We start from the raw sequence: 26,989 nt of genomic DNA, 5'->3' as shown, positions 1-26,989 counted from the left end.
GGCTTGTTGTTACTGCCTTTTGGCATGCCTCGTCGTTTGCCTTTCCTTTATTTATTGGCCATGGCTTAATTTCCACCCCGAAAGGCATTGTAAACAAAATGGATGAGGTACAATAATATTATTTTAACGGTTTTGCGGGGCTGTAAAATGTCTTCGACAGAGTGGAAGGAAAGCTCAGTCCCTCTGAGAGGTCCCGGGTAAACCAGGCGAAGTAATTTTCTTTGCAGGTACATTTTTTTGCAGGGGTATTTATTTAGTATCATTATTGTTATTTTATGAGTGAACGTTTTGCAGCACATATATATGGTTCTATGACCAGTGAGAGAGTGAGTGTCTTTCAGATGCCAACCAAAGATAATTAGCTGTGTGTTGTATAATGTGCACTTTACCGAGAAAATAAATAAAGAAAGACCATAAATGCTTGATACCGTCGCTTTTAATTCTAGGAGCATTTCTTCAAAACACTAGAAGAATGAGTAGAATGTCAGACAGACGTAAGTGTACGTTTCCATGGGTTTGCAAAAGCAGACGCTGCTACAATGTTGACTTGTTGTGTTCAATAAAAGCAGACTGAGAGATTTGTTTTGCTCCTGTGCTTTGTTGCAACACAACAGCATTCACTATGAACAACAATATACTAACCTTGTCTGCTGATTTCTTACGATATGTGTTTCGAACGACGTCACATTGCCGCCCTTTTCCTTTTCGTGGACGATAAGTGGAATCGGAATTGTTGTTTCCAAATATCACACATATGTCATCTAATATTTATTGGGTACACGTCCTCCATACACCAATCATAAGTAAGCATGTTTTTCTGCTTACGGAGCCAATCAAATAGATCAAGTCTGCATTTTTTCTCTCACAGTATTTATCTTCTCGGTTTGGCTTCCCTCATTCATTTTTCCGTCAGTTATATTCCACAGCGTGGGATCGTAAATGTAATAATAGCAAATGTCTTCTCCTATGAGCGGGTGTAAAGAGAAAACAGTCCCTGTGATTTAAGACCTGCACTTTCCATAGTACCTAGCACTCATTTCTAATTACTTTGCTACATTCTCTCTGTGTTTGTGTCGGTAAAGGTGTCGGTCTAAAAGACAACACATAGTTGACACATAGCCGCAAAGCCATGTTCAGGACTGCAGACCCACGTTCTGGCAACGGTTTGGTGTGTTTTGGGGCTTCCAGGATCTCCAGCCCTTTTCCAAAGCTCTGGTACTTGAGCCTCTCCTGTAAGAGTTTCTGCAGATGTCTGATAATGCAGACTATGATCCGACCGTGCCTCTGGGCTTAGTATCACCCACGTCCTATCAAAACACACCGTGGCACCAAGGAGTGGTTAAAAATGGTTAAAAAGGTTTAACGTTTTAGTTTAGTGCAGAACACTCCGTACCGGTCGGGCGTGCCCCTGGCGGCTTTCACACCCGAAGAAAAATATTGAGCGAGATCGTTCCGTGTGTGGACGGTTAGCAAACTTCAGGGAATTCAGTGTTTTTTTGGGTGGCTGCCTTTCCGTTTGAGCGCTGACAGATGTCTGTCATCTAGACAGCTGTGCAGATCAGATCACGTTATCATCTTATTATGTATGGTAATAACAAATGAAATTATATTACAAAAACAGAAGAACAATGTCAACGATTCATCACAGCAAATCAAGTCTGTTATTCATGTCACCGGTTATAGGAATAACTGAGCAAAATATAACATTTGAGAAGTTTGAGTTTGACAGTGTTTAAGAGTCTCAGATAGCCCCTGTTTTGCTAGATAGGTGCTGATCTCTCCCTCTCTCTCTCTCTCTCTCTCTCTCTCTCTCTCCCTCTCTCTCCCTCTCTCTCCCTCTCTCTCTCTCTCTCTCTCTCTCTCTCTCTCTCTCTCCTCTCTCTCTCTCTCTCTCTCTCTCTCTCTCTCTCTCTCCCTCTCTCTCTCACTCTCTCTCTCTCTCTCTCTCTCTCTCTCTCTCTCCCTCCACTGGTGCTGTGGAGGGAGGACCACCGCTGGTTAGTGGAGAGCCCGTCACCTGGTGCTCATTTCCTGCCTGAGGACTCTGGAGGGCCTGGTATCACTTGTGCAGCAGGTCTGCCTGTGTAGGCCCACATTTTTGCAGTGATGGAAAGGATTTTAAGAGGAAGAGACAGAGATGGAGACAGCTAGAGGGAGAGAGAAAACATTGTGGCATATTTTCATTTGTTTGTCTGTGATGGCTTTAAAGGCGACACATTTTCGCCTTTAAAGCCAAAGGCAACACATTTTCTTTCATTTCCTTCATCAAAGGATGACTGTAAGACCATTTGTAAATAGCAGTGGTGGCAGTTCACTTTCTTTTTGATTTACATTCTGCAGTCAGTCATTCCTCTGACTAATCCAAACGATATATGAATGGATAGATGGATAAATGAGAGCGGGAGATGAAGAAGAGTAAGGCAGCAGTGGTCACCGACTGTCCCCGTGACGACAGATATACGTGACAGATGAACGTGTTACTGATTCCTTTTGGTATCCCAGTAAGACTTTCATCCACCACCATTCTGTCTAAATGTGAACTCCACGTGGACCCCAAAAGATCCCTCCTCAACCATTGTTGAACTCCAAGAAGAGATAAATACCAAGAGGCCAGACCATCATCTGGAGCCTCACTGGACGTCCAGGGGTGAATCCCATCCCCTCAAACTCTCAATAGTCGGGATGAAGAGATCAAAGTCAAAAGCCCTGCTTCTGCTGCTGCCAGTTCCATGCACCATGTGGCCGTCAGTATGGAGGATTTGTCTCTGTGGTTGTCTGTGGAGGGCCGGCTGCAGCCCGGGGATGAGCACAGAGGAGATGTGCCTCTCTGGGGGGTCACGAAGGGCCGCACGTGGAGCGATGGAGGAGCAGACACGGCAGGCGACTACAGTTAACCTAATGAATGGCTTTGTTCCGTTTTCTGTTTTTCATTTTCTACACAGACTAATCATGTGGTCCGGTTCCTGACGAACAGTATCCCCGTTGGACACACACGCATGCACACACACACACAAGCACACACACATGTTCATAGGCGCACACACACTTTTTTTAGTAGAAGGATCGCTTACAAATACAGTCTCCCTGGCTTTCTGTGATTGCTGCCTGTCAATCTTCCTTCCTGCTTTAATGGTTACGACCACATGGGAAAACTTTCCACCACAACAAAGTCACCGACTGGCTCCCCTGATGAAAAGCTATGGACACGAAGAAAAATACATAATTACAGTGATGTGTTGACAAAAACAGACTACATGGCCCCTTTCAAGGGCACATATATATTTTGGCTGTTGCTGATTATCTCTGCGGTGGAAATCATCAGTATTAAATAAACTGTAAGTGAAGACTTAAGTTTTCCACTTCCAGTGTTGATATCAAGGACAACATGCAAACTCTACTTCCCCGACATCATCTTAAGAAGGCGGAACCGTGAGTTTTCAGAGCGCTGAGATGAGAATGGGCTGATTTGTTGTGTTGTTCCAACAGATTGCAGAACACTAACTCCTGTTGAGAAGAAACACTGTTGCCGAAAAGGAAGTCGGACAAGACAAAGGAGCCTGTGTGGGAGTCGTCCTTCGTAATCCCTTGATCTCTAATGAAATATGTCAGACTAGTCATTTTTAATGATGACTTTCGGAGGAAGTCTGAAGGGGATGCTGAATAATAACTTTTTGCTTTCACTGGAAAATGCTTAAATGATATATGTGTGGCCAAAAGCCTTGGTTTCACAATCTTAAATCTTGAGTGGGTACTTTTTTTTATTGCAACTCTGCTGATGGAGAATATCAAGTATATCATCTTCTGGCATTTATCTTATAGAGTAACAATAATTTGCCCATCAAGCTTTCCCCTCTGCCCTATGTAGCAAATGCTAAACGGTGATGGCTTCTATTCATTTTCAGGTTCATGAAAAAAACACACAATTACAATTTTTGCATGATTTCTAGAGTGGGCATTTATAAGATCACACCAGTTAATAAATAAGTGGCACAATATAACATCGTGTTAAGAGACCAGCTGTAAGAGAGGATTAGCTTCACTCAAATATTAATAAGTAAGTAATACAGAAGTTGGTCCTGAACCCCCTGTGATCGATCTAACAGAAAATTGTTCTAATGAAATGTATGTTCAATAAACACAAGGGGTCCACGTTAATTTTCGGAAACATCAACATTTCTTCGCTGCATCACGGCTCCATAGGTACCCAAGTGACACTCACACATTCAATCTAAAGGCCTGTAAATAACGTTGAGATTTCTCTGTCCTCAGGAGCAGCTCCCTCAGTTCCCGTCAGAGCTGGAATGGCTCCTAAACGAGGTATGCAATGGCATCCACATTATGGGTCCAAGTTTCTGGCCATAATGCATAAAGCTTTCAACATAAACCCTGTCTGTTTTCTTAGGCCTAGTTCACTTCAAATAACGAATGGCCTTCTGGAGAAGCTGGCTGGAGATACATTTCCACTCCAAAACACAGACTATGTGATGGTAAAACATCAACAATCTCCTCACTCTTAGGGAGTCTGAACTATTACCGTTAAGAAATAGGAAAAGTACTGATAGTCCCATTCCGGTGGCCCTACAGTGTAAAACACAAAATAGGAACAGCTGTAACACAATCCAGCATACAAAACTAAAAAAGGATGATCTTAATCATATTGAAGGGGGTTAAAATGTACTTATGCATGTGGGCTGTATTCCCAACTATGCTGATGATAATCTTAAAACGGTCCGTTTTTTCTTTTTCCACTGATGAGGATCATGGATTCAAACATTCTGCAGTCTGTTTCAGTGGAAGGACTTGTAGTTGGTCAAAGGCTTAATTAATTTCCCCATTAATCTATCTGCCACAGTGATGAAGGTCTTTCTGCTTTGAAATCTCATTGCAGCACTTTGCTTATTTTCCTTCCACATTATGAAGTGATTTGTGTATTATGTCTGTTTTTGATTGTTTGCATGGGATTAAATATTATTAATTAGCCAACCATTATGTCATACTGTTTATGGTATTACTCTTGATTAATTTAAGGGAAATGTATATGGTATCATGAACTTGTTTGTTAAAACATATTTCTACAGGAGGCAAGCTTTAAAGCTTTAAGTACAATTAAGTGTTACACATCGTGTTTAAATAAACCTGGCATGTTTTCTGCCATACTTCATATTGGATGGGTGATATGATGATTAGGAAATGATTAGATGCTGGGAGCGACTGACAGGAAGTTTCCATCGCTGAGCTCTGAGTTATACACTTCATTTCTCCACAGACTGATAAACTCTAGCATGTTCATGAAAAAAAATGAAATTTTGTTCTGAATAAAAAACACATGTCCAGACCAACTTGTGTGGAAACTTTGCATAGCAAACACACCCTATAGGAAACTTGGTAAATCCTTCCCTTGACCTCAAACGTCGAAATCAAAGCATTAAATGAAAACAGAACTAAACCGCGGTTTCGCTCTGTAACACGTTGTTATGCCTGTGTTGCCCGAAGCGAATACCCCCCGGTTCTAGATGTATATCACTTAAGCCTGATCACGGATGCAAGGACATCAAAAGGCGTGTGTGTACGTCCCACTTCCTGCATGGCGTTTGATGGCGGGGACAACGTCATGATGGTTGGGGTCATAGATGGGTGGTGTGCATCGCTCAGTGTGCTTAAGGTTAACGGAGACCAACAAGCCAGATGGAGGCTGAACAACTGTGTGTCTGGAGCCCTGGATTGTATGAAATACGTTTGCACGGTACATTTGGCAGTCTCACATAGAACAGGGAGGAAAAGAGACGCAGGCATAGCCACATCAGACGGAATGTATCAAACACATATTGGCATGTACAGTTACAGTTGTGTTTTTGCCAGGTACAGCATGAAAGGTGCAGTGCGCTGTAAATCCACTGTATTTCATTGCTTGAGTACAATGAAATATTCACCAATTCAACCCACAGTAGGTTCTTCTTTCTATGAAATGTACTAAAAGTTGTCCGATGCTTATTAAATAAGAAATATGAATAGATTGGGGGAGGCGTTGATGGCAGTTATGTCGAAAGATTAAAAAGCAAAAAGTTGCATAACTCTCATAAGAAATATAGATACTAATGCTTTGTTTACAAGACGTTCTTTGGTCAAGTCTTTGCCTGCTCAAGATATTGGCCCTTTCTAAGTGGTGGAGTAACGCTGATGATTTCCAGATTAGGAGGCAGATGTATTTACCCTACAGCACTTAGCTGGGCTTCGCATAGCAAATTAAGACAAGGCGGTGCCGTCCAGTGAGTATGGATAAGGCCGCAGCTATTCCACATATTGCATACGTCTCATGTCTGAACTTTCATGTCTCTCTCTCTCTCTCTCTCTCTCTCTATATATATATATATATCACTGTGTGCATCTCAATCTCTCTCACTCTTTATCTCTGTTTCTCTCTCTCTTTCTGCATGTTAGACACAGATACAGTCGCATCACTTCATCTGATGGTAAACAATCCACTTGCACATGAACAGATGGCCAGTTACTACAAGCGTGTCACATATCTCAACTGACTTCACAACCCACCCACCAAGATAAAGCAGAGCCATGTCTTCAAGCTTGCCGCTCAGTATATTGTATATGTCTATACATTTGTTTGAATTCACATAGGAGTTCCAGGCCTTAATGACTTAAAGGTACAGGTACAAGCCATACACGCACATTCTTTCCCATGATTAACAATCGTTAGTAGCTCAGCTCTTATGACTCAAACGCTCCTGTCGTAATTTATGAGGACCATTTAATGACGCTAGCCCTGTTATGTAACTTTACCAGCAGACATTCTCTTGCTTTTATCTGATGGTGGTGCTTTTAAAGGGGCATAGCTAGGCATGCTAGCTGTTCCAATAAAAGCATGCCCCGGGTGATACATTCTCGTCGGTATAACTGGTTGAAGGATATTCACTTAGTGTTTATTCAAGTAGCATACTTATATAAACCTATATTATTTCAGTGACAACCAATTTGTCTTGAAAATGTTTTTGTAATGACTTAAAATGAATGTCACTCATCGTTGTCCCTATAAATGAACAGTCGGCTGGCAATGGTACTTAAATTTCACTTACATACTTCCTGAATAGTGTAAGATATATAATGTAGCAAAGCGAAGCTTTTTTCAGGAAACCTTGGAGTGAGATTTAATGAAGTAAGGTGAGTTTTTTGGGCCGGGATTGGGGAGCCCCCGCACACCCAAGACATTTATTGATAGATGATGAAGTTATTATCCTTACCCCGACCATTACAAAATATACACAAAAAACTGAAAAAGTTGTTGGCCAAGAGAGTTTGGCTAGTGATCAATGACCGCAACTTCAGTGTTTTCAAAATGTGGAAAAAATACCACATCGTTGGACAGAGTGAGAAATAGGAGGCATGACATCATTTGAAGATGGCTATTTATGTATCTATATTTCAAATCTTTCCTTTCTCTCAACACACCATCAAAATTCCCACAAAAACAACAACAACAAAAGTATATTCTATTTTAAAGGCCATGGGTTGTGTCAACTGTGTCTACTCTCTTCAATCAAAGAAAAGTCTGCACAGTATTCTCTACATACTAATGCAGCCATACCACAAATGGTCACACAACAGCTGTCACATTTCAAACCACAACAATACAAAATACAGATGTATCCAGATATATGTAGTTAAAGTAAGTGATTGTGGGACTCCAGAACTTAATTAAAGAGCCTTGGACATGTGTTGCCTTTGTGCAACAAAACTGGCTAATGCTGTGTCCTTCTCTTCTTTTCGGTGGAAATGTAAAACCACAATAATATAAACATCAGCAATATAATTTATTATTGTAGAGAGACAAAAGAGTCTGTTCTACATCAGTGCATTTTATCCCTCCCTATTGAGAAACAGCGAAGGAATTCTGTGAAATTAAATAAGCATGTGCCTAGCATGTCCTGCAACAACATCAGGGTATGTTTATTTGCTGAAGCAAAGTTATGAATAGCCTCTTTGTCTGGTGAAAATGGACGGTTGAGATATTTGGCAGCATGTGTCAAAACTGTAAAACAATACACCAACATAATGCAACCAACAAGGACTTGCATAAAGATCACCATGGCATAAATCGTAACACATGTACATGGAGCATATGAATGATCATATGGGCAAATGCTGGTAGCAATTGCAATGATTGTCATTTGATTAGTGTCTCATTAAAGAGCCTGTGGTGTTGATGTATAGATCGTTAGTGGGCTGCTTTCTTGACATCCTGGGGCCATGTGTTGGTGAAAATGCGTTATGTTTCCATGCCACTGCATAAATGGGAAGGATAATGGGATCCATCATGAGACTTGAAAGTTTATTTTTTCTAGCCTTTATATACTTCCATTATGCGGATGATTAAAGCGAGAATTATTGATACCCGCTATTTCTGTATTCGGCAGTCCTCTTTATCTGGTCGTGGTCGTTAGTGAATGGGTGCGCTTTTCTTAGAATTTGAGAGCCCTTATTGCTCTGCTTCAGAACATTACGTTTTCCAAAAACTTTTTTCTTATGATACTTTCAAAAGAAATTGCCAACAGTTTTTGCGTGTAAGAAGCCAAACTGTTACCAATGTGGAAGATGTTGGCTGAAATGTGTGTACAGAATACACAGAGCATACAATGTGACATCAATCAAAAATATCAGTACTGTAAATAATAAGGAAGTCATTGAATTGAAGAATTGATTTCGAAACAAACTGCCAATGGCATTATATGCAGCGCACCCATCCTCCCATGGTGATACCGATACATAGCACCAACATAAACCTAACAATGGCGTCAATATGTGGAAATCTGATAAATAAACCTCAAATACAACAGCAAATGGTCCCTGGTGACTAAACAGCAGGGGGCCCAAGGATCCCCTGAGGCAGCCTCTACTTTCATGTGGCCAGGTTCTGTATAGTGGACCGGAGAGCATCTGCGGTGGACACTTGGAATGGAAAATGTGTCCCATCAAAGCAGGTCTCATGTACACCACACACATACACACACACGCACGCACACAAACAAACACACATGTGCACGCACACACGAAACTTCAATGTGAAACCGAGCTGAACAACGTCAAACAATGTTTTTTCGATCTCCCTGATGAACTTGTGTTATCCGCCCCCACGACTTCATTGTTCAAAAATCTGACGAGTGAACAAACATTATCCCCATGTGAGCCCCCATAGGCAAACCTAACCCACCCAGTTGCCTATCACCAATTACCTGGTAGAGTGAACCCATTTAACCAATGGAGATCTGTCGGTTGCTATCCCAACATGTGCAACAACTAACAGAAGTTGCAGACCAGACAGAAATGGAGAGGGCTTACACAGTGATAATTACAGGGTTTCTCTTTGCCCCGAAGGCAAACGGCCCTCTGAGATCCCTCTTTTCCAGGCCACAACTGAGCACCCAGAAGGCCACAGATTGCTTTTGGTCTGGCCGATCCTGCCCCGTTGAGGAGCCAAGACGGTTAGAATGTAAAGGAAAAAGAGTGGGCCCCTGGCCATTGTTAGTGAGCAGAGCTACACTTATTTTGCAAAACCGAAAGCATTTTACTTGAGACTAGTCATTGAGTCGCTACTTAATTCATTTAAATATATAGGAAGCTTGATAGCAATTCAATACTAAACATCAAGCCTCAGTTTTGTGATAGCCATACACACGTTAATCCTTCATATGTATTTGATTAATTAAACAGTTAAAAAACAACTTAAAAGCCTTGTTGTTGTTTTCCTTTGTTCTTGCCAGTCCTAGCAGTTGCTCTCCAAGTCTCAGCCTTAAATAACCCTCAATGAGGCTGTGGCTTTAACTTGTTTTCCCTTGGTGTACAACCCAGGAATCAACTATCAGAAGACGAAATGTAGCACACCGCCAGTATTTCAATAGACCCTGTGAACTGGCCATTACACTTTTACCTTTGTTCAACTCATTTCCTAAAGTTGTTACACATGCAACCTTCATGTTGGTCAGTCTTCAACACAAAACCCCCGCTACTAATAGAAACAGTCATGAGCTTTGAAGCCCATAAAACAGATCAGAGGCCTATTAGGTGTTTAGTCCCTAAGCTACTTTCACTACACGACATTACACTATAACACAATCAACCAGGGTGTGGGAACCTTAAGTCAGGGATCTCATTCATAATGGAATAATAAGATGAACACATTTGGAAAAATTTGGGGTCTATTTAGGGCCTTCACAAATCTTTAAACAACCAAGTTACGAAACATGCTTTTGAATTGGCCAAAAAAAAAGGAAAAATACCTTGAGTGAACGAAGAAGGTGGCAGTGAGGGGCATTGTTTGTTAGCCACGGTTGAACCATGGCTAACAGTACAGGTTTTGGGGTTCTCACCACATCTAATGATCTGGCAGGACGTCTGCACGATGTCCTGCCACAAAAATAACCAATCTGACAATAGGAAGGCTTTATGTCTCCTAACACCTCCAGATGGCTTCTTCGCCTTGTTTCCTTTAGACTGTAGACATGACTATGTAGTGTATGTGTGTGTGTGTGTGTATGACTGAGTGTGTACATCCATCTGGGTTCAAAGCTTGCACATGATGGATCACACCCCTCGATGAATACTTGTATACGTGTAATACTTAACTTGCCTGTGTCTGTTTGTTTTCATGCACGCAAAACAACAGCTTTTCATGTATGACAAACAAACATGAACCGGGTGTGCTTGTGTTTGTGTGTGTGTGTGTGTGTGTGTGTGTGTGTGTGTGTGTGTGTGTGTGTGTGTGTGTGTGTGTGTGTGTGTGTGTGTGTGTTTAGCTGGCCAGACCGCGTCTGAGACGGATGCATACCAGGAACACAGAGACACAGAGAGAGGGGTTGTGGATGGAAGGGGTGGTGGTGGTGGTGGTGGTGGTAAGGTGGTGGTTTGAGGTGGGGTTGGGTTGAGGTACAAAGGTCTGACTGACACAGTGAGTCCTCAAGGAATGATGACTCTTACGTCTATTCGCCGTAACGTCATGGGAGGTTATTGATAGGCTGTCTACAGTGTGACACTGAATGTCAAATTATTCAGAGCAATTGATTTATTTTGCTGGTGGAATAGTGTTGTGGTGTTTGACTTCCAGCTAAATGGTTCTTGGATCTATACCTTTATAGGCCTATCGACAGTATACCTGCAGGCATCCAGGAGCAGGATAACCCCTACCTGCTCATTAATGACATGTATGTATACTTGTATTTATACTAATAAGATATTTTGCTCGAAAATGCTTCTTCACTGTGGGGTCATGAGGTTAAGTCAACTCGGGCTTCCAAGATGATTGTTTCCAACCAGACATCAACAAGCCATTATTTCTGCAGAATTTCATCAATGAACCAAAGGAAGTGGTGATAAAAAATAATCAGTTAGTTATGGTGAGTAAAAGAACAGCAAAAGCATGTGTATCCTTTAATGACAGCTGTATATTTAAATTAGATCATTAACCAGAAAGTTATGTGAAAACAATAAAAACAAGGAAGTTGGTGTAATTGTATATAGCAGTAAAACAGTTCATTATAATATTAAACAGACCAAAAGGTGAGATACTTGGCTTTTGGCAGTAGAAATTGAAATACTTTCAAAACAATTGTCTGTTGAAAGACATTCAGAGAGACCTTATCTGAAGGGAATTTACTGAAATTTCATTGCAATGTTTATGAGGGTGATATAAAGTGGTGGTACCAACAGCAGTTGTGTTGGGGGGCCAACAATTGTTTTTATTGTGGGTAATAAAGGTCAGCCAAGCCATACAAAACCCAAATGGCATTAATTATTACAAAATGTTTACGAAACATGTCCATTAAGTTCACAATTGAGATGCAGGTTTAGGTCTAACCTGACAGAAAAGTTGTTTACAGTTTTTCTCAATCGTTTAAACACGTTTTCTGAAACTATAGCTCAATTTCTCAAAACTCTAAACACAAACCTGAGAAGAGTTATTCATTTAGTCAAAACTATACAAATTCTTCTCAAAACTGATTTTTTCCACCAAACAGTAAACACAGCTATCAAATGAATATCTCTTAGAGAGCTTAAATTAAACACTGGTGTGATTAATTCAAAACAATTCCATGAAAATACTATTTACATATGTTTGGCTTTATGAAGCCATGTTACATATTCCGATGTTTAAAATTGTTTAGAAATAGCATTATTTTTTAAAGTTGCAATTAGGTGGTACATATAGTATAAAGACTGTTGCAATATTGTAATACAATACTGTGAATATATCATATAAATATTGCATTGACACAATCGTATCAGAATAGGATACAAAGCATATTTGTCTGTCCAATGAGCTCCAATGGGCTAAACTCACAATCCCAGCTTCCCAGAGTCATACTGTACACCTATAGTTGATGCTGCAACATTGTTCTGGCAATACACCAATGTTACCTATTTTGGTAAATTACCGTACAGTTAATGCACTGATAAGTAAAATGCAAAACACTACAGTAAGAAAATGTTTAGACTGTCTTTCGGGGGATGTAATGAGGAAATCAGTGCAAGTACAAGTACAAAAAGGTAACAAAGCAAATATATATATATTTACTGTAATACAGTAAAATGTTCAGCTGAACTGCCTGCATGAAAAGCTTTTTGTAGGCAAGCAAAAAATAAAAATAAGAATATAAATTAGGTGAAACAGATCTACATGTAAATAAGTATGTATCCCTACTCCAATCCTGATCAGGCCAAAGGACCATATCTACAACACAGTAGAGCTCACCGAGTCCTCTTTAATGCTCTGACACATGATTGAAGTGTTTTGACAGTTGAGTTTGAACAGGTGAGAAGTGAGTTAGACTTATTGCTAATTAGTTGTTGCGTTTTGAAGGCCAGTGTGATCCAGGTGAACCAAGTGTGCTAAATGATGAGATTTGTGCTTAGAGTTTAGCAGAAATGTGAAAACAGTGGAATTGTGCTTAGAGTTTATCAGTCTGGAGCCTTGTAGTTGATACATGAGCTTCAAGTTTTCATAATTGTGTGCATAGTTCCATTTTTTGTGTGTATACAATCGAGAAAAACTGTAAGCACATGTATGTATTAGAGCAAATATATCCTTAATGTTTGTCCCGGGCTTGGCTTTTTAATAAAAAGTTGGATAGGATGTGTAATTGATGTAAATTTATTTGGGCTGCTTAACTTAAAAAAAAATAACCTAACCTAAAAAATTGCATTATTGAATCAAAGTATTCTGAAAAGGAATAATGTTGATCCTATTACAGATTTACTAAACAAGCCAGCAGAAAAAGGAATAGAACACAGGCTTTCATTGAAAAGGGGTTGTAAGAGGGAAATTGTTTGCATATGGTTCATAAGTAATGGGAAGTCCACAATTAACTGTGGACTTCCAGAACATCAGACTTCAGACCCAAAACAACAAGAGATTGTTTAAGTTGAAAGGAAGGCAGTGGCAGAATAAAGAGTGTGGTTCGCTAGCCAGGCAGTTACAGTATTTTGTCCCTCGAGGGAAGACGAGTTTGGTGTTAAAGGATATAAGCTGTGTGTCTGTAAAGAAGGTTGTGGATAGAGAATTGAGATGCGGCATGGAGCAAGTCTAGGTATGTAATCATCAGAGGTGAGGGCGGTGAGTCCTGCCTGTGAAAACAGTCTGTCAGACCCTCAGTACGGGAAATGGTGTGACAGCGTCCCCTGCTGGCCCCTGAGAACCCCCACCTGATCACAGTCTCATTACCTAGGTGGGGGGGGGGGCGGGGGTCCTAAGACGGAACCCCCCACACAAAGTCCTTGGCTACATATGAGTGACCTCAGAGAGAGAGAGAGAGAGAGAGAGGGAGAGAGGGAGAGAGTGTGTAAAACACTGAAGACTCTAGCAGAACTATGAATATGTCATGGAAATGAGGTCATGCTGCCGCGGTTATCTTTTTACCAGACAGCCCATAGGATGAACTGGGAGTAACGTCGTCACTCCTTGCTGTTTTTTTCTTTCCTTTTATTTTAGAAACCCCCCAGCCCGCCTGCGACTCCTACACAGGCGTGTGCTTGTTTGTCTGAATGTCTGGCCAGCTGTCCGTCTGTCCGTCTCTTTTGATGACATCATCGGATGCCACTCGGGGATCCTGTTACCGGGGCAATGGCCCTCTCAATCTCCCGTTTGACAGTGTGTTGTCTTTGTCAGGGTGGCTGTGTGTCTGTGTGTGTTCAGCTGATATGGCGGCCATGATGTGGACATTGCTGGCCGGCTGCCTACAGCGCAACTCCTGGAAATCGGTTTGACCCCTGACCCCCCTAAAGGTTTGAAAAATAACAAATAAAACCTTTGCTAAGTAGCTAATCAGTTACAGTGGCTTCATCGTATGGGCCTTGCTGGCATTGGACCCCAGCTCACTCTCACACACTCACACACACACAAACACACAAACACACACAAACGCACACACACACACACACATCATCATCACACTGCATCCTGCATAATAAATAGAGATAGCAGAGAGGGTCAATTCATGGCTTGTGAAGAATTGTGGCAATAACAGGAGAAGACAGCGCTCCGGTTGGTCATGTTGCATCGTGAAATGTATGTTCAACGTGGGGCGAGGCTGCAACAACCCTGAATTCATCAAGGCCGCTCCATGTTCACAATAACGCATTCTTCTTCTATAGCTTGGGCGCCATTCCCCTGATCCATGCAACATGCCTTCAAAGAAGAATCCGAAGCCAAAACAGAGCTGGGGTTAAACATCTGTGTGCCGTACTTACATATGAATTCCTCCATAAAATGCTTTCATGAGAGGGTCCTCTTGAAAGCATCTCTCTCTCTCTCTCTCTCTCTCTCTCTCTCTCTCTCTCTCTCTCTCTCTCTCTCTCTCTCTCTCTCTCACCCCAGTGAGTTTAGTGCAGGCTCTGGGATGTGATAAGAGCAAAGCTCCAGGCAGCACCGAGAGAAAGAAGTCGTCTGATCAACTGTACGACACAACGGCGGTTTGTTTAATTCGGTCAAATAGCGAACGTTTTGTTGCCAATGCCTAGTAAGAAGTACCCTTTTCCACTTTGTCACGTGTGACATGAGAATTTATGTTATACAACTGAACATGTCCATATCATAAGGAATGGAGTCTGTTTTGTGATATTGATATTTGATAACTTACATTTGAGTAATGGATTATATTCAATAAAATAATATAGATTTTATTTCCCACCACATGGATCATAGCAATTTTGAGGCTGTCAATACAAGAAAAATAACATGTTGTTTTGACGATTGTGTTCTGGCTCAACAGACATGTGCTTTACACGTGATATGAAATGTCTATATCTCCTCAGACACTTGTGAAAACAAGCTCACTGAAGCCAATGTTTTGCGGCCCATTCATGTTTTCCTTTCTAGCCAAACCAAAACAAACCTTTGCAAAAATTATTAATAATTACATTTCACTGAAGCGTACAATTCATTTATTGGTTGTCATAGATTTCTATAGAGCCTCTCTCACACACACGCACACACACCACACACACTCACACACACACACACACACACACACACACACACACACACACACACACACAGAGGTGTGTTTAAAACCATGAAGCCTTTGGTGCTGTAGATACGATCTTAAATGATTTTGAGTGATTGAGGCAATATTAAATTGGCCAAGAAATACCATACACGATTACCAGTGGGTGTAACACCTGGCCATGAGAGAGCCAAAAAATCATTATTGCATTCAAGCCTCCAGCCATAACCTTCACTTTCAGGTTAATTACACACAGCACAGGGTTGCAGTGATGTAACGCTCGGTAAGTGTTTGTGTGGGTTTATGGGTGTGTGTGTGTTGTCAACGGTGTTGTGAACGGTTGTAGAAAGAAGACGATGCACAAATGTCTTCATATAATGTTATTTCGGTATATTACAGGCTCTCTAGCAAGGCTGCTCTGAATTATTTCTCAGATATTACAAAACAAATATACAGCTGTCATATTCACCAATCAATAAAAGCATTTATAGAACAGCCTTTATAGAGCACTGTTCTAATGATCTCAGTCTCTGTGAACCTTTTGGCTAGCCCTTCATCAATTTGTTTACGTTGATTGTTGGAGCTCAAACCCTAACCCAAAGTCAATAATTTCACCACCATGAATCTTAAAATCACTACTTTCTATTAAATTGACCAAACCAGATACCTGATCAGCAACCACTGAGGTTGGTTCTGTGTGAACACTTGCTACTACCACTGGCTGAGTCTCTGACACAGACTCTGTGTCCTCTTCACCGTCCCTTAGTCATAGAGACTCTTCCATTGTTCACTTCGCAAGGAGTCAACAATGAACTCAAGAGTTCCACGTCAGTCGATTCCTTTCCTGGCAAAATATTCTTCCACCTCGTCTTGGACTGCTACCGCAAGCTTGTAGAGCAGGTCTGTGCTGGCAGAGTAGATGAAGCTGTCGCCGGACATCCCATCATAGTTCTCGTAGAGCAGCCATCTTTGGAAACCTGAGGTCTGTCACTTAATGCGATAATCCTGGGCGAGCCCCCTGAATTATTGTCCCCCCCATGCCTGGTAAATGGGTCAGGAAGAGGTGTGTTCATGAACCCTACAGCTGTATATATGAAACAAAGAAACTTGAATACCTGGAGGTGTGTTCAGCTTGCCTGCCGGAATTTATTCATGTCCTCCCATGTTCACCGTCTCTCCTATGTCCCCGGCATACACTAAGGTGAGAGCTGTAAGAGAATACTGATGGATATACATTTACATTTACATTTAGGGCATTTAGCAGACGCTTTTATCCAAAGCGACTTACAATAAGTGCATTTGTTGCAATAAGTACATTTGTCATAAGAAGTTAAACAATATATCGCTGTCGGTACAGTAAAGATGTTCATAGAACCAAGTGCAAGTATTACAATCGCTAGGCTAACCCATTCCCCTTGTAAAGCAATGATAGCAGCTACTGTAGATGCTACACAATTAAGTACCTTGAATAAGTGCAATGTACAAGTGCCAGGACGTACAACATTCAATGGTGGCTGTGCATTGGTTTCTATACAGAGTCGAGGTGAACTCTGAACAGGTGAGTTTTGAGTCTTTTCCATAAAGATATGGATGATGGAGCCCTTCATCATTGAGGGGAGTCTAAAGATCTGGTCCACGGTGGGTATGTAAAAAAGAGTCCACCATTCAGGCAATTGACTCCTCGTTGATCTTGTCCTCTGTGAACCCGCGGTAATTGCCAAGAGCAGTTACTCCCATTTCGATTAAGTCTTTGCAACAAAGGGCAGCCAGTCTTGGGAAGTGGGTGGATCTCACCTGCTGCAGATCTCTTCTGTAACCAAAGTAGGGATTACTGCCCGCTAGCCTCAGAGCAGTCCCGGCAGCCACCCATTCATCTGGATAAATCCTGCGTGCTGAAGCCCATGGCAAGGAGGGATCTTCATGGATGGCACGCGCAACCGCATCTAGTGATGTGAGACCAGAATAGGCAGCCTGGGCTGGTAGCATTGGAGAGACAAAGTGCCGCGACAGGGACCTGCCGAAGCCATCTGTTCATGAAGGCTGGCATGGTGGTGATCATCACCCGTATGGCCAAAAGTCATCCAGGTGAGCTGGAGTCAGAGTATCACTAATGGGAGGCATTACAGCCAGTAGGTCAGTGGTAGTCGGGGTCAAGGCACCAGTGTAATGGTTGTCATTCAGTGAAGGACTTACGGACAACAACGTGATTTTGATCTGCTTCGTTATATTGAAGGAAGCCTGTAGAAAGAAGACAAAGCGCAGATGTCCTCAGAAAATGTGGTGTTGGTATGTTACAGGCTCTTTCTCGTAGCAATGCTGCTATGTGTGTGTGTGAGTGCGGTTGAGTGTGTGCGTGTGCGTGTGTGTGTGTGTGTTTGTCAGGAAACCACCACCTGCATCATTCACAATTCTGAACCTTTTTTCCGACAGTTCATAAAATGACCTCCTGAGAAACGGGTTCACTGCTGGGTGTGTGTGTGCTTGTGTTTGTGTGTGTGTGTGTGTGTGTTTGTGTGGTGTGTGTGTATGTGTTCAGCAATGACCTTATACGTTTTATGGTCTGCACATACACTGTCATATCGTTTTCACAGTGGGGGGGGGGGGGTCGTAATGATAGGGCATAAACACACCCCTCCACAAACACCCACACACACAGACTCACATGCACACACAGCCACAAACACACACACACACACACACACTACACAGACTCACACACACGCACGCACAAACGCAGGCACGCACGCACACACGCACGCATGCACACACACACACACACAGACACACACACACACATACATACACACACACACACAAACTCACACACACACACACACACACACACACACACACACACACACACACACAGATTCACACACACACACATACACACACACACACAAACTCACACACACACACACACACACACACACACACACACACACACACACACACACACACTCTCTCTCTCTCTGCTGAAATGGACCCTGTCTCAACCCCCCCTCTCTCCCACATATCCTCAACAAGCGGAAAATCCAACCCTGGGAGCCGTTGTCTGTGCATTGAATTTTCATGGAATGGTTCTGGAAAGTATTTTCCCCTCGAAACGTTGGGGGCTGAAAACCCCAGGGTCCCGCGCTGCCTGCGGTCCGCGGCGGGCTCCGACGCCACAGACGTCTGAGACGGTGGGGGGAGGCTGCCGTGTCAACCCGACCTCCAGCCCCCCGTCCCCTCTCCCCCTGTCTCCCTTAGCCCACACGTTGCTCCACTGCCGTGCTGCAAAGACGTCGCTTTAATTGAGTTTTACCGGTTTGTCATTTCTGTCAACACCTGGCAGTTTTGCTTTACATTTGGTTTTCAAATGAACCAGGGTATTGGCCCTGAGCCTGCGACAGCCACAGGGTCTAGGTCTGAATTAAAATTGGATTTTATGAAGTGAAGTGCCTCAATTTTCTATACATAATTATATATTTTGCATAATTCTAGTTTTCGGACGGGCTGAATCTTATCCACTGAAAGGACAATCACTCCTCAGCGTGCTTCGCTTGTCAGCTTTCACCGCTGAGGCTACAGGGTTCATCATGTGCTTTGATAGTACATTATTATGAACTTTTATTACTTTTTTATATTTTTATGCAAATATTCATCTCAGTTTGGAAAATAGGGGGTACAGACGAGGGTGTTGAGGTCAAAGTCCATGCCACACAATACAGAAGGCAGTCCCGGATGCACAAATTTGGGCTAGGGTGTCCGGACTTTCGATGTGGCCAGGACATCCAGGCTAAACTGTCCTTGTTTTGATGCAAAAATTGCATGAACAGCTCAATCGTCATCAGGCAATAGCTGATGGGATCCTAGATTGCATTCCTGCCAATGCGTTTGCCTCCCACACTGACTGTTAACCCTGATAAAAAACCAAAGCACACCCACCAGATTGGTCATGCTACTCAGACTATAAATTGAAACCAGATGGCTTCCGATCTGAAAATCAAATCCCTTGCCCACTGATTCGGACTTCATATGCAGATGTCTGTTATATAGAGATGAATACAGAGTTGGTTTCTGATGTAGACTCGGGTGCTTTATTCCACGGGTAGTCGTAGGGCGTTACTATGATGAATGTAAAAACCACCTAGCCAACCAAAACACGCTGTTATGATGAAGCACCCACCACCGGCTGCCATTGCAATGGAGGATAATGAACCAAACATCACAAAGTTTTTGAAGTGAAAAACCAAATCGTATAATTTTTTTCACAGATGCATGCCAATAAAGTTATTTCTACGTAATGGTATACATTTAAAGTCAAAGCTAAGGGATTTGTGTCACTTGCATTCTGTGTACCAATGTCTATGTTGAAGTGAGTCTATGTTTCGTATCCAAGAACTCAGCCACAACATTGCCACAAGAACATAGCAACACAGCAGATAGCAGTCAGTAACAAAAAAAAATTCTCACAAATATACAAATTACTGTGAGACTCTGCACCCTTTTTCAGAAGTCATAGCAATCTGTTCCTGTTCCTAAGCATTGGAATAATGACATAATCAACACCGCCTGTGATGCATTATTCATATGGGACTTGACACTAATGGCAGACATGTAGCACAACAGGAAATCCTCAGTTTTTGATATGCATCTGTGCAAGAGCTTAAAGTGAACAGTGTCCTAATGAATAAGTGTCAAGCTATGTGTTCAACCTCGGTAGACATACACTCTTCTGGGAGTGAACACCATTGGCCATGAATGAATATATGTCAAGAAGGCCTGTTTCTGTAGTGTTGATGCAAATTGAGTGATTTCACCAAACGTGACGGTGAAATGAGGAACCAAAATCATTCTTCCCATTTCCCATTTTCTATTCAGTATCTTCGCTTGCTTTGGATTCCCCTAGGATGTGAACTCTACGCCGGAATTTGGTTTCCCCAAGGCTTGGGAGGCTAGGCGTTTGGGGCTGGAGGTTGAACAAGCGTGGCATAACGACTTGGCCTGCCAGAGGGTCCTTCCGGGAAAGTCTCCCGCTGATGTAAAGACTACAGTCAACGCAGCGCGAGTCAGTGTTCCCTCTGGAGCTGTGAACCGCCATGCATGTCATGGCCCTGAAGTACCTATTGCTGGGCAAATCGTCCCCTTGAGGGTTTGTGTAAAGGGAATACGCAGGAAGAGCCAGCAGTAGCTTGACCAACTTAATGACCGTCACTAATATATAAACCCGTTATGAATCGGCAGCCTCGTGTAAGACGACTCAAGGATAAAGATGGTTGACAGGCTTCGTATTAAGCAGAGGACATTTGCCAGAGGAGGATTGGGGAAGGTTATAAATCTCATATTCAAGCCTATAACTGTAAAAATATCATAGTTAAACAAAATGCAGATATTGAAAAGGTAAAAACATTGTCATTCCCATCCCTTGGGATATCCTTGGGCCTGTCCATTATGTCTTTTGTTCATTCTCTAGTCAGTTTGTACAGACTAGAGGAGAGCGATGAGGTGAGTACGAGAAAGGAGGGGAGGAGGAGAGAGCAGCTGACCGGAGTGGAGAAGAGATAGGAGGTGAAAGGAGAGGAGAGGAGAGGAGAGGGGAGGAGGAGAGAGGAGAGGAGAATATTTGGCTAGATGAGAGGAGGATTATGTATTATAGGACTATTTGTTCAGATTATGTTCCCAGAAACAGAAGTTGACAAACTGAGTAGCACTAAGTAGCCCCCTTCCCCCCTTCCCACCACCTCCATGTGTCCTCCCACTCCCCCAAACCCATCATACTCTCTCTGTCTCTCCCCCCCCCGCCCTCCCCCTCCCAACACACACACACACACACACACACACACACATCCACATCTGACAACTTCTTGGAGGGGAGTGAGGAACCACTTTGAGTTAAGAACCACAAATCACACACAGATCGGTCCTTTTCCAACATCATCACATTTGGATCAAACACACACACACACACACACACACACACACACACACACAAACACACAATAACACACTCTTCAGATAGCCGTCTTGACTGTGTACGAATCAAGACATGGAGAAGGAAGAAGAGGAAAAAGACGAAGAAGAAGAAGAGGAAAAAGTGGTTTTGGGGAACAGGGGTGTGGGGGGGGGGGGGGGGGGGTGGGGGGGGCTGAATGTGAGGATATCCCATTAACTAATTATGCACACACTTTCAGGGGTCCGTAGTTTCCATGACTTAAGCTCCACCACGCCATGCGTTCTCTACCGTGGCTCCGTGTTGTCTGCCAGGGACCGAGAGGGTCCCCCAGCCAGGGAGATGCTGGCTCCTGATACAGACAGACGTCCACCAGCCCCCAGCCACACCCCCTCTCCTCCCCTCTGTCTCTCCAGCAGCTCCAGGGCTGCACGTCTCCCGCCCCTCTGCACAGAATACTGGCCCCCGGCACGCTGCAGAGATCCCTCCATCTCCCTCTCCTTTCCCTAAATGTTGTCCTTAAAATCCTTAAAATTGTATTTAATGACGTTTCTTTTTTTTTTCGTAGCTGGCCACCAATTTAATTTGACTGACTTGTACTGTAGGTCACTTTGGGTGAAATCGTCTGCTGTCTTTCTTTGAATCACTTGCTTTGTTGACTGGCAAAGTGACCCGGAGCGGACAGATTTGCCCTCTTTCAGAGCTGCCAACTCTCACGCATTGAGCATGAGACTCACTCAAAGGACCCTCTTCACACCCGCCACACGCCAAACCTCCTATTCCTCAATGAAATCCCGCACTATTTCGCTATTACACAAAACTTTTTAATAATACAACCTTGTTTATAATCAAACGATGCACGGCCATCTCTGCTGTGCCACCGAGACCTCTGTTAGGAGTTGTTTGGAAATGATATATGACTTTACTATTCACATTACATAGAAACAAGGGGTCTTGAACCAGAGTCCCCAGAGTGGTGACCAACAAGTTCTCACTTCCACTGAACGCCTGCCTCGATCTGATCCCTACTGGGAAACATAGAACACACACACACACACACACACACACACGCACACACACACACACACACACACACACACACACACACACACACACACACACACACACACACACACACACACACAGACACACGCACACACACACATTGCTGACCTTTCCTTTACGTTTTTGTTTATTAAGTAGTATATGAAGCCTTGTTTATGACGTTTATAAAAGAGTGAATAGAGCCAGTGGGGAGGCGAGCAGAGAGGAGATGAGATAGGTGAGGAAAGGAGTAGGTTCTGTGGCTGGTTCTGTGGCTGGGACAGAGGCCTCTTGTCTGGGTCGCCCCCAAGCAGCAAAATCCGAGAGTTAATAACAAATAAATGACAAACAGGGAAGGTTGCTGTTTGGGCTGGCGGATGATATACTAACAAGGGTTGCAGAGAAGATGGAGATGAGACGGAGCATGTGGGTACCCGGACACAGAATACCCAGGGGATTGGGCTGTTGCAGGGAGTGCTGGATATACTGTATTAGATTTGTTCACACAAACACGAACACACATATACAATTTTATGTAATGTTTATATATTTTTTAGAATAATCTGACTACATAGTAATACATGCGTATTCTGAATGAATTTAACATCTAATTATTAAAAAATGCTGCGGTAAAATCATTTGAAAATCAGTACAGAGGAACCTAAGAAAATATTGAACGAGAAAAAGGCGGAACCTTTGGTCATGTTTTGAAGTCTTTCTTCGAGTTGACATGGAGTGATTCAAAAGTAAGTTGATCAAGTATTGCCCACTAAAAGGAAAATACTGCCGCAATGGAGGGGCTTCTGGAGGGCCGCAGACTTAAGTCCGGTGTGGTTCCAAACTCCCATACCGAGTGGTCAATAGCCATCGTTGACCTGCTGTAATTCGTGCATGTTCTGGGTAAGGTTTAGAAGTTCTAAAACTGGAAAATGGGTGTAAGTAGTCATCTTCGGCACGTGTTGGCGGTCCCGAACTGGCCAGAAACCAATCTCCACTCTCATTTCAAGTTTTTCTGAAGCTGAGCCGCCCTGCTTTTATATAATTTCAGCACTGCTTTAAGAAGAGGGTTACGTAAGACTTGGCTGCAACAACTCTTAGGGCTCCCTCCAGACTAGGAGGACCAAGCCAACGTGGCATTGAGCATACCACTAAAGTCTCTGTGTTTGGTCATGCGAGAGTCCGCGAGGAGTAAGCCGACGTCTGCCACTCACCTTCGTCTCCTACATATGTTCTGAGGGGCCTCCGCAGCATGGGACTACAGAGGCTGTAAAATCTATTTGGGTCAGAACTATTATGTTTCCACCCCCAAGTCCTCCTCCTCCTCTTCCTCCTCCTCCTCCTCCTCCTCCTCCTCACAGCAGTTTCAGGAGGTGCAGAGGACCTCGACTGCATTCATCTCTCTTTCAGGAGATGTCTCTGCCGTATGTATTTTGACTACAGTCACAGGAAGCATGATGAATCGTCTATCCAGCGATAAAACACAGAACCAAAAATTTAAATAATTCCCCAAAATATATTAGCCTTTTTTATTTTTTTGACTTCAGCATTCATTTTTGAACTCTGGGTTTTCGCTCATTGTGAGTACCATCACACACTGTTCATCACGTCCATGTCTTCTGTGCTGGCGTGCTCAGAGGCTGAGGCTTAAAAGGCATACCGAGATCATAAAAAAATCTGGACGGTGAGTCCAAAGTCTTATCCAACCTGGATTAAGGTTCACAATGCACACGCACACACTTACACACACAGACAGAATGATAAATTACTGTGGTCTCATGGATAACTCAAAATCGAGGAAAACATAAAGTTAATTTACACAGAACACACAGTGGATCGCATATAACTTCACCAGCAACAGATACTGAAGCCTACATTAAATATCAGCTTTTTGTAATCAGCGGTCATGGAATAGTACAGAAAATGAAAAACAGCAGGACACAATACTATGACTCAATCTAAGGGCAGTTTTGGCAATGTGACTCAGAAGTAGCAACATCCTTCACAGCAATCCAAACAGAATCCTTTACGGTAAAGGATTCCTTCCAGTGACGACTTCACCAGAGATCCCCCCTGGGGAGGCCAGCCAGGAGGATGAGCATACAGCCAGGGAACGTTTCCCATGCGGCTCCCCGTGAGCAATCGCTTGTTTGGGGTGAGAGGGAGGTAGATGGACGACGCTGCTGACAGAGCTCGCGAGGAACGGACACACGGCTGAGCAACTCATCACACGTAACTGCGGACGTGCCGATGACAAATGCCTGGCTCGTCTCTGTGCGCCTCTGCAACCGGCCGTCACGGATCACAACAACACCCATCGATCCAGAGGAGATGACCGAGAACCACCTCACTGTGAACCTGGGATTGACTCGTCACCCCACCGTACCTACCCCCCACTACCTCATCCCCCCCCTGGTTTCCATTGAAACCCATTGTATACGTGCACTTTTTACTACTGATGGTGCTCGCACCCAATTCCATTCACTGCGGATTCCATTGGAGGCGACGATTCCAGGAAAGCCCTCGCCACCGCCATGCATCATTGTCTGAGCGCGTTTTGTTGAAGTGGCCACTGTTTCCATCCTGACAAGTGATAAAATCATAATGGCCGACCGCCATCTATCTGCATTCTTACTCAGTCCACCGGGATTGGCTTCGCCACTGGCTTTCATTGGGAACACTGGGATTGAGTTTATTTGATTTGGTTAGAGAGACGTTGTCCATTCATCTCGCACACATCTCAATCCGCACACACTGTGCCTTGGGTGGACTCTAGAGAATTCAGAGAGAGAGAGAGCATAAGAGGGGTAGAGAGAGAGAGAGAGAGAGAGAGAGAGAGAGAGAGAGAGAGAGAGAGAGAGAGAGCAAGAGAGCGAGAGAGCGAGTCTAATGCGTTCTCTCTAACAATGTATTAAATTTCACGGCCTATTGAGTGGATCTTTCAAGATTTGCACCCTGCCTGCTGCCATTCCCAATCGGCCACACGCTCTGTTTTATATTCACTCACATATTTCCTTCCTGGATTTCCAAACACTTTGTTTTGGCCAGAACCGTAATTATTTTTTGTGCTATCTCCAAGACCTCGGAAGATTTAAGGGGTTGTCTAAAAAAGAAAGAGCTGTCGAAAATAGGTGTAACCACCTATTCAGGGTGTTGTCCTAATCACCGGGTGTGTCAGATTCTTCAGGAGAAACGAGTGATGCAGAGTGCAGGAAAGGAGACAAGCGGTCGGAACATCAGACAAGCCATGTCATGAAGATCAAACACGGCCCAACAACCTCCCTCTCAGAAGGACACACAGCGTGGTACCTTGATATGGGGGGAAGATCAGGCTGGTTAGAGAGTGTAAGCGGGTCGTCTGTTGAGGAGTGTGGTGGGTGGCTTAAGCTGTGGGTAATGTGTGTACATATACACATGGACACGTGTCAAAATATATACAGATCTAATCATGTAGTGTTCAATTGTGCATGAAAATAAATGTTGTGTATATTAAACAACTATTTACCAAGGGCGTTGGGGATCAAGGAAAATGGACATGAGAATAAAAAAAAGATTACATTAATGGCGGAAAGTTTGACTTATTACAATTATAATTGAACGAGAGCTGACAAAATTCATCATCCGTCCAAGGGTTTCATGAGGTTGTTGAGCATTTCTGGAACATAAACACTGCAATGACTTGGCTAGGGGGACCCTTGACACGGACTTACCAGCAGGGACATGGAAAACACATCATACTCCCCGCTGACCCAGCACTCAAAGACACACATTATTATGCCACAACAAGGGACTTAGTGAATCCAATGTTTAATGGCACCAATAAAAAGCTCTAAATGGACCGGAACGGCTCAATATGAAAGGGATTGAACATGAATGTGTGTGTGTGTGTGTGTGTGTGTGTGTGTGTGTGTGTGTGTGTGTGTGTGTGTGTGTGTGTGTGTGTGTGTGTGTGTGTGTGTGAGGTGTGAGGGGGGGGAGATGAAGGAGGCACATCTCGACCGTGAGAGAGTGTTGCAAAACTGGGAGGGATTACACTATCCCAGTGTCTGGTTTTACAGATCTGCTTCAGAGAGACGGATCACTGATAGATGCTCCAGCCAATCCAGGGGCAGTCCATGTCTTGGCTGCTGCTACTGTCTATGGATAGCAGCGTAGCTCTATTTACTAGTACATGAGCCTCCGTCCCTCTTTTCTGCACGGGTTGATGAGACCAAGTAAAGATCCAATTCATGTTTGTCTTTAGTACATGCATCTCTTAACAAGGAAGATTCTCGGCCTCCTAGCATTTCAGCATAAGCACTTCAAATGTATGTGTGTGTGTTTGTTTGTGTGTGTGTGTATGTGCGTGTTTGTATGTGGTGTGTATGTGTGTGTCTGTGTGTGCATGCGAATGTGCATGTGTGGGAGAGAGAGAGAGAGGGACAGAGATTCCATTGCTTTGTATGTTACTGTGATTTTTATAGTGATTGATCCTATAACTATTCCACTCAGAGAAGTGGTTTTGGGAGCA

General features: G+C 43.2%; 1 protein-coding gene across 1 annotated transcript in view; it reads right to left on the bottom strand.

Annotated features, from left to right (window-relative positions):
* Positions 1–2,630: 2,630 nt before the first annotated feature.
* Positions 2,631–26,989, bottom strand: part of LOC307086941 (CD109 antigen-like) — a gene marked incomplete at both ends in the record, with an annotated part of 49,491 nt that continues 25,132 nt past the window's right edge. The window contains one exon of the mRNA XM_079752288.1: positions 2,631–2,827. Coding sequence (XP_079608414.1) covers positions 2,631–2,827 — 197 coding nt within the window. The remainder of the gene's footprint in view (positions 2,828–26,989) is intronic.

Source organism: Pollachius pollachius, assembly GCF_949987615.1.
Source record: "Pollachius pollachius genome assembly, chromosome: 15".
NCBI lineage: Eukaryota > Metazoa > Chordata > Actinopteri > Gadiformes > Gadidae > Pollachius > Pollachius pollachius.
Note: the sequence above shows the minus strand (reverse complement) of the source record. Positions and strands in the feature narration are given on the sequence as shown.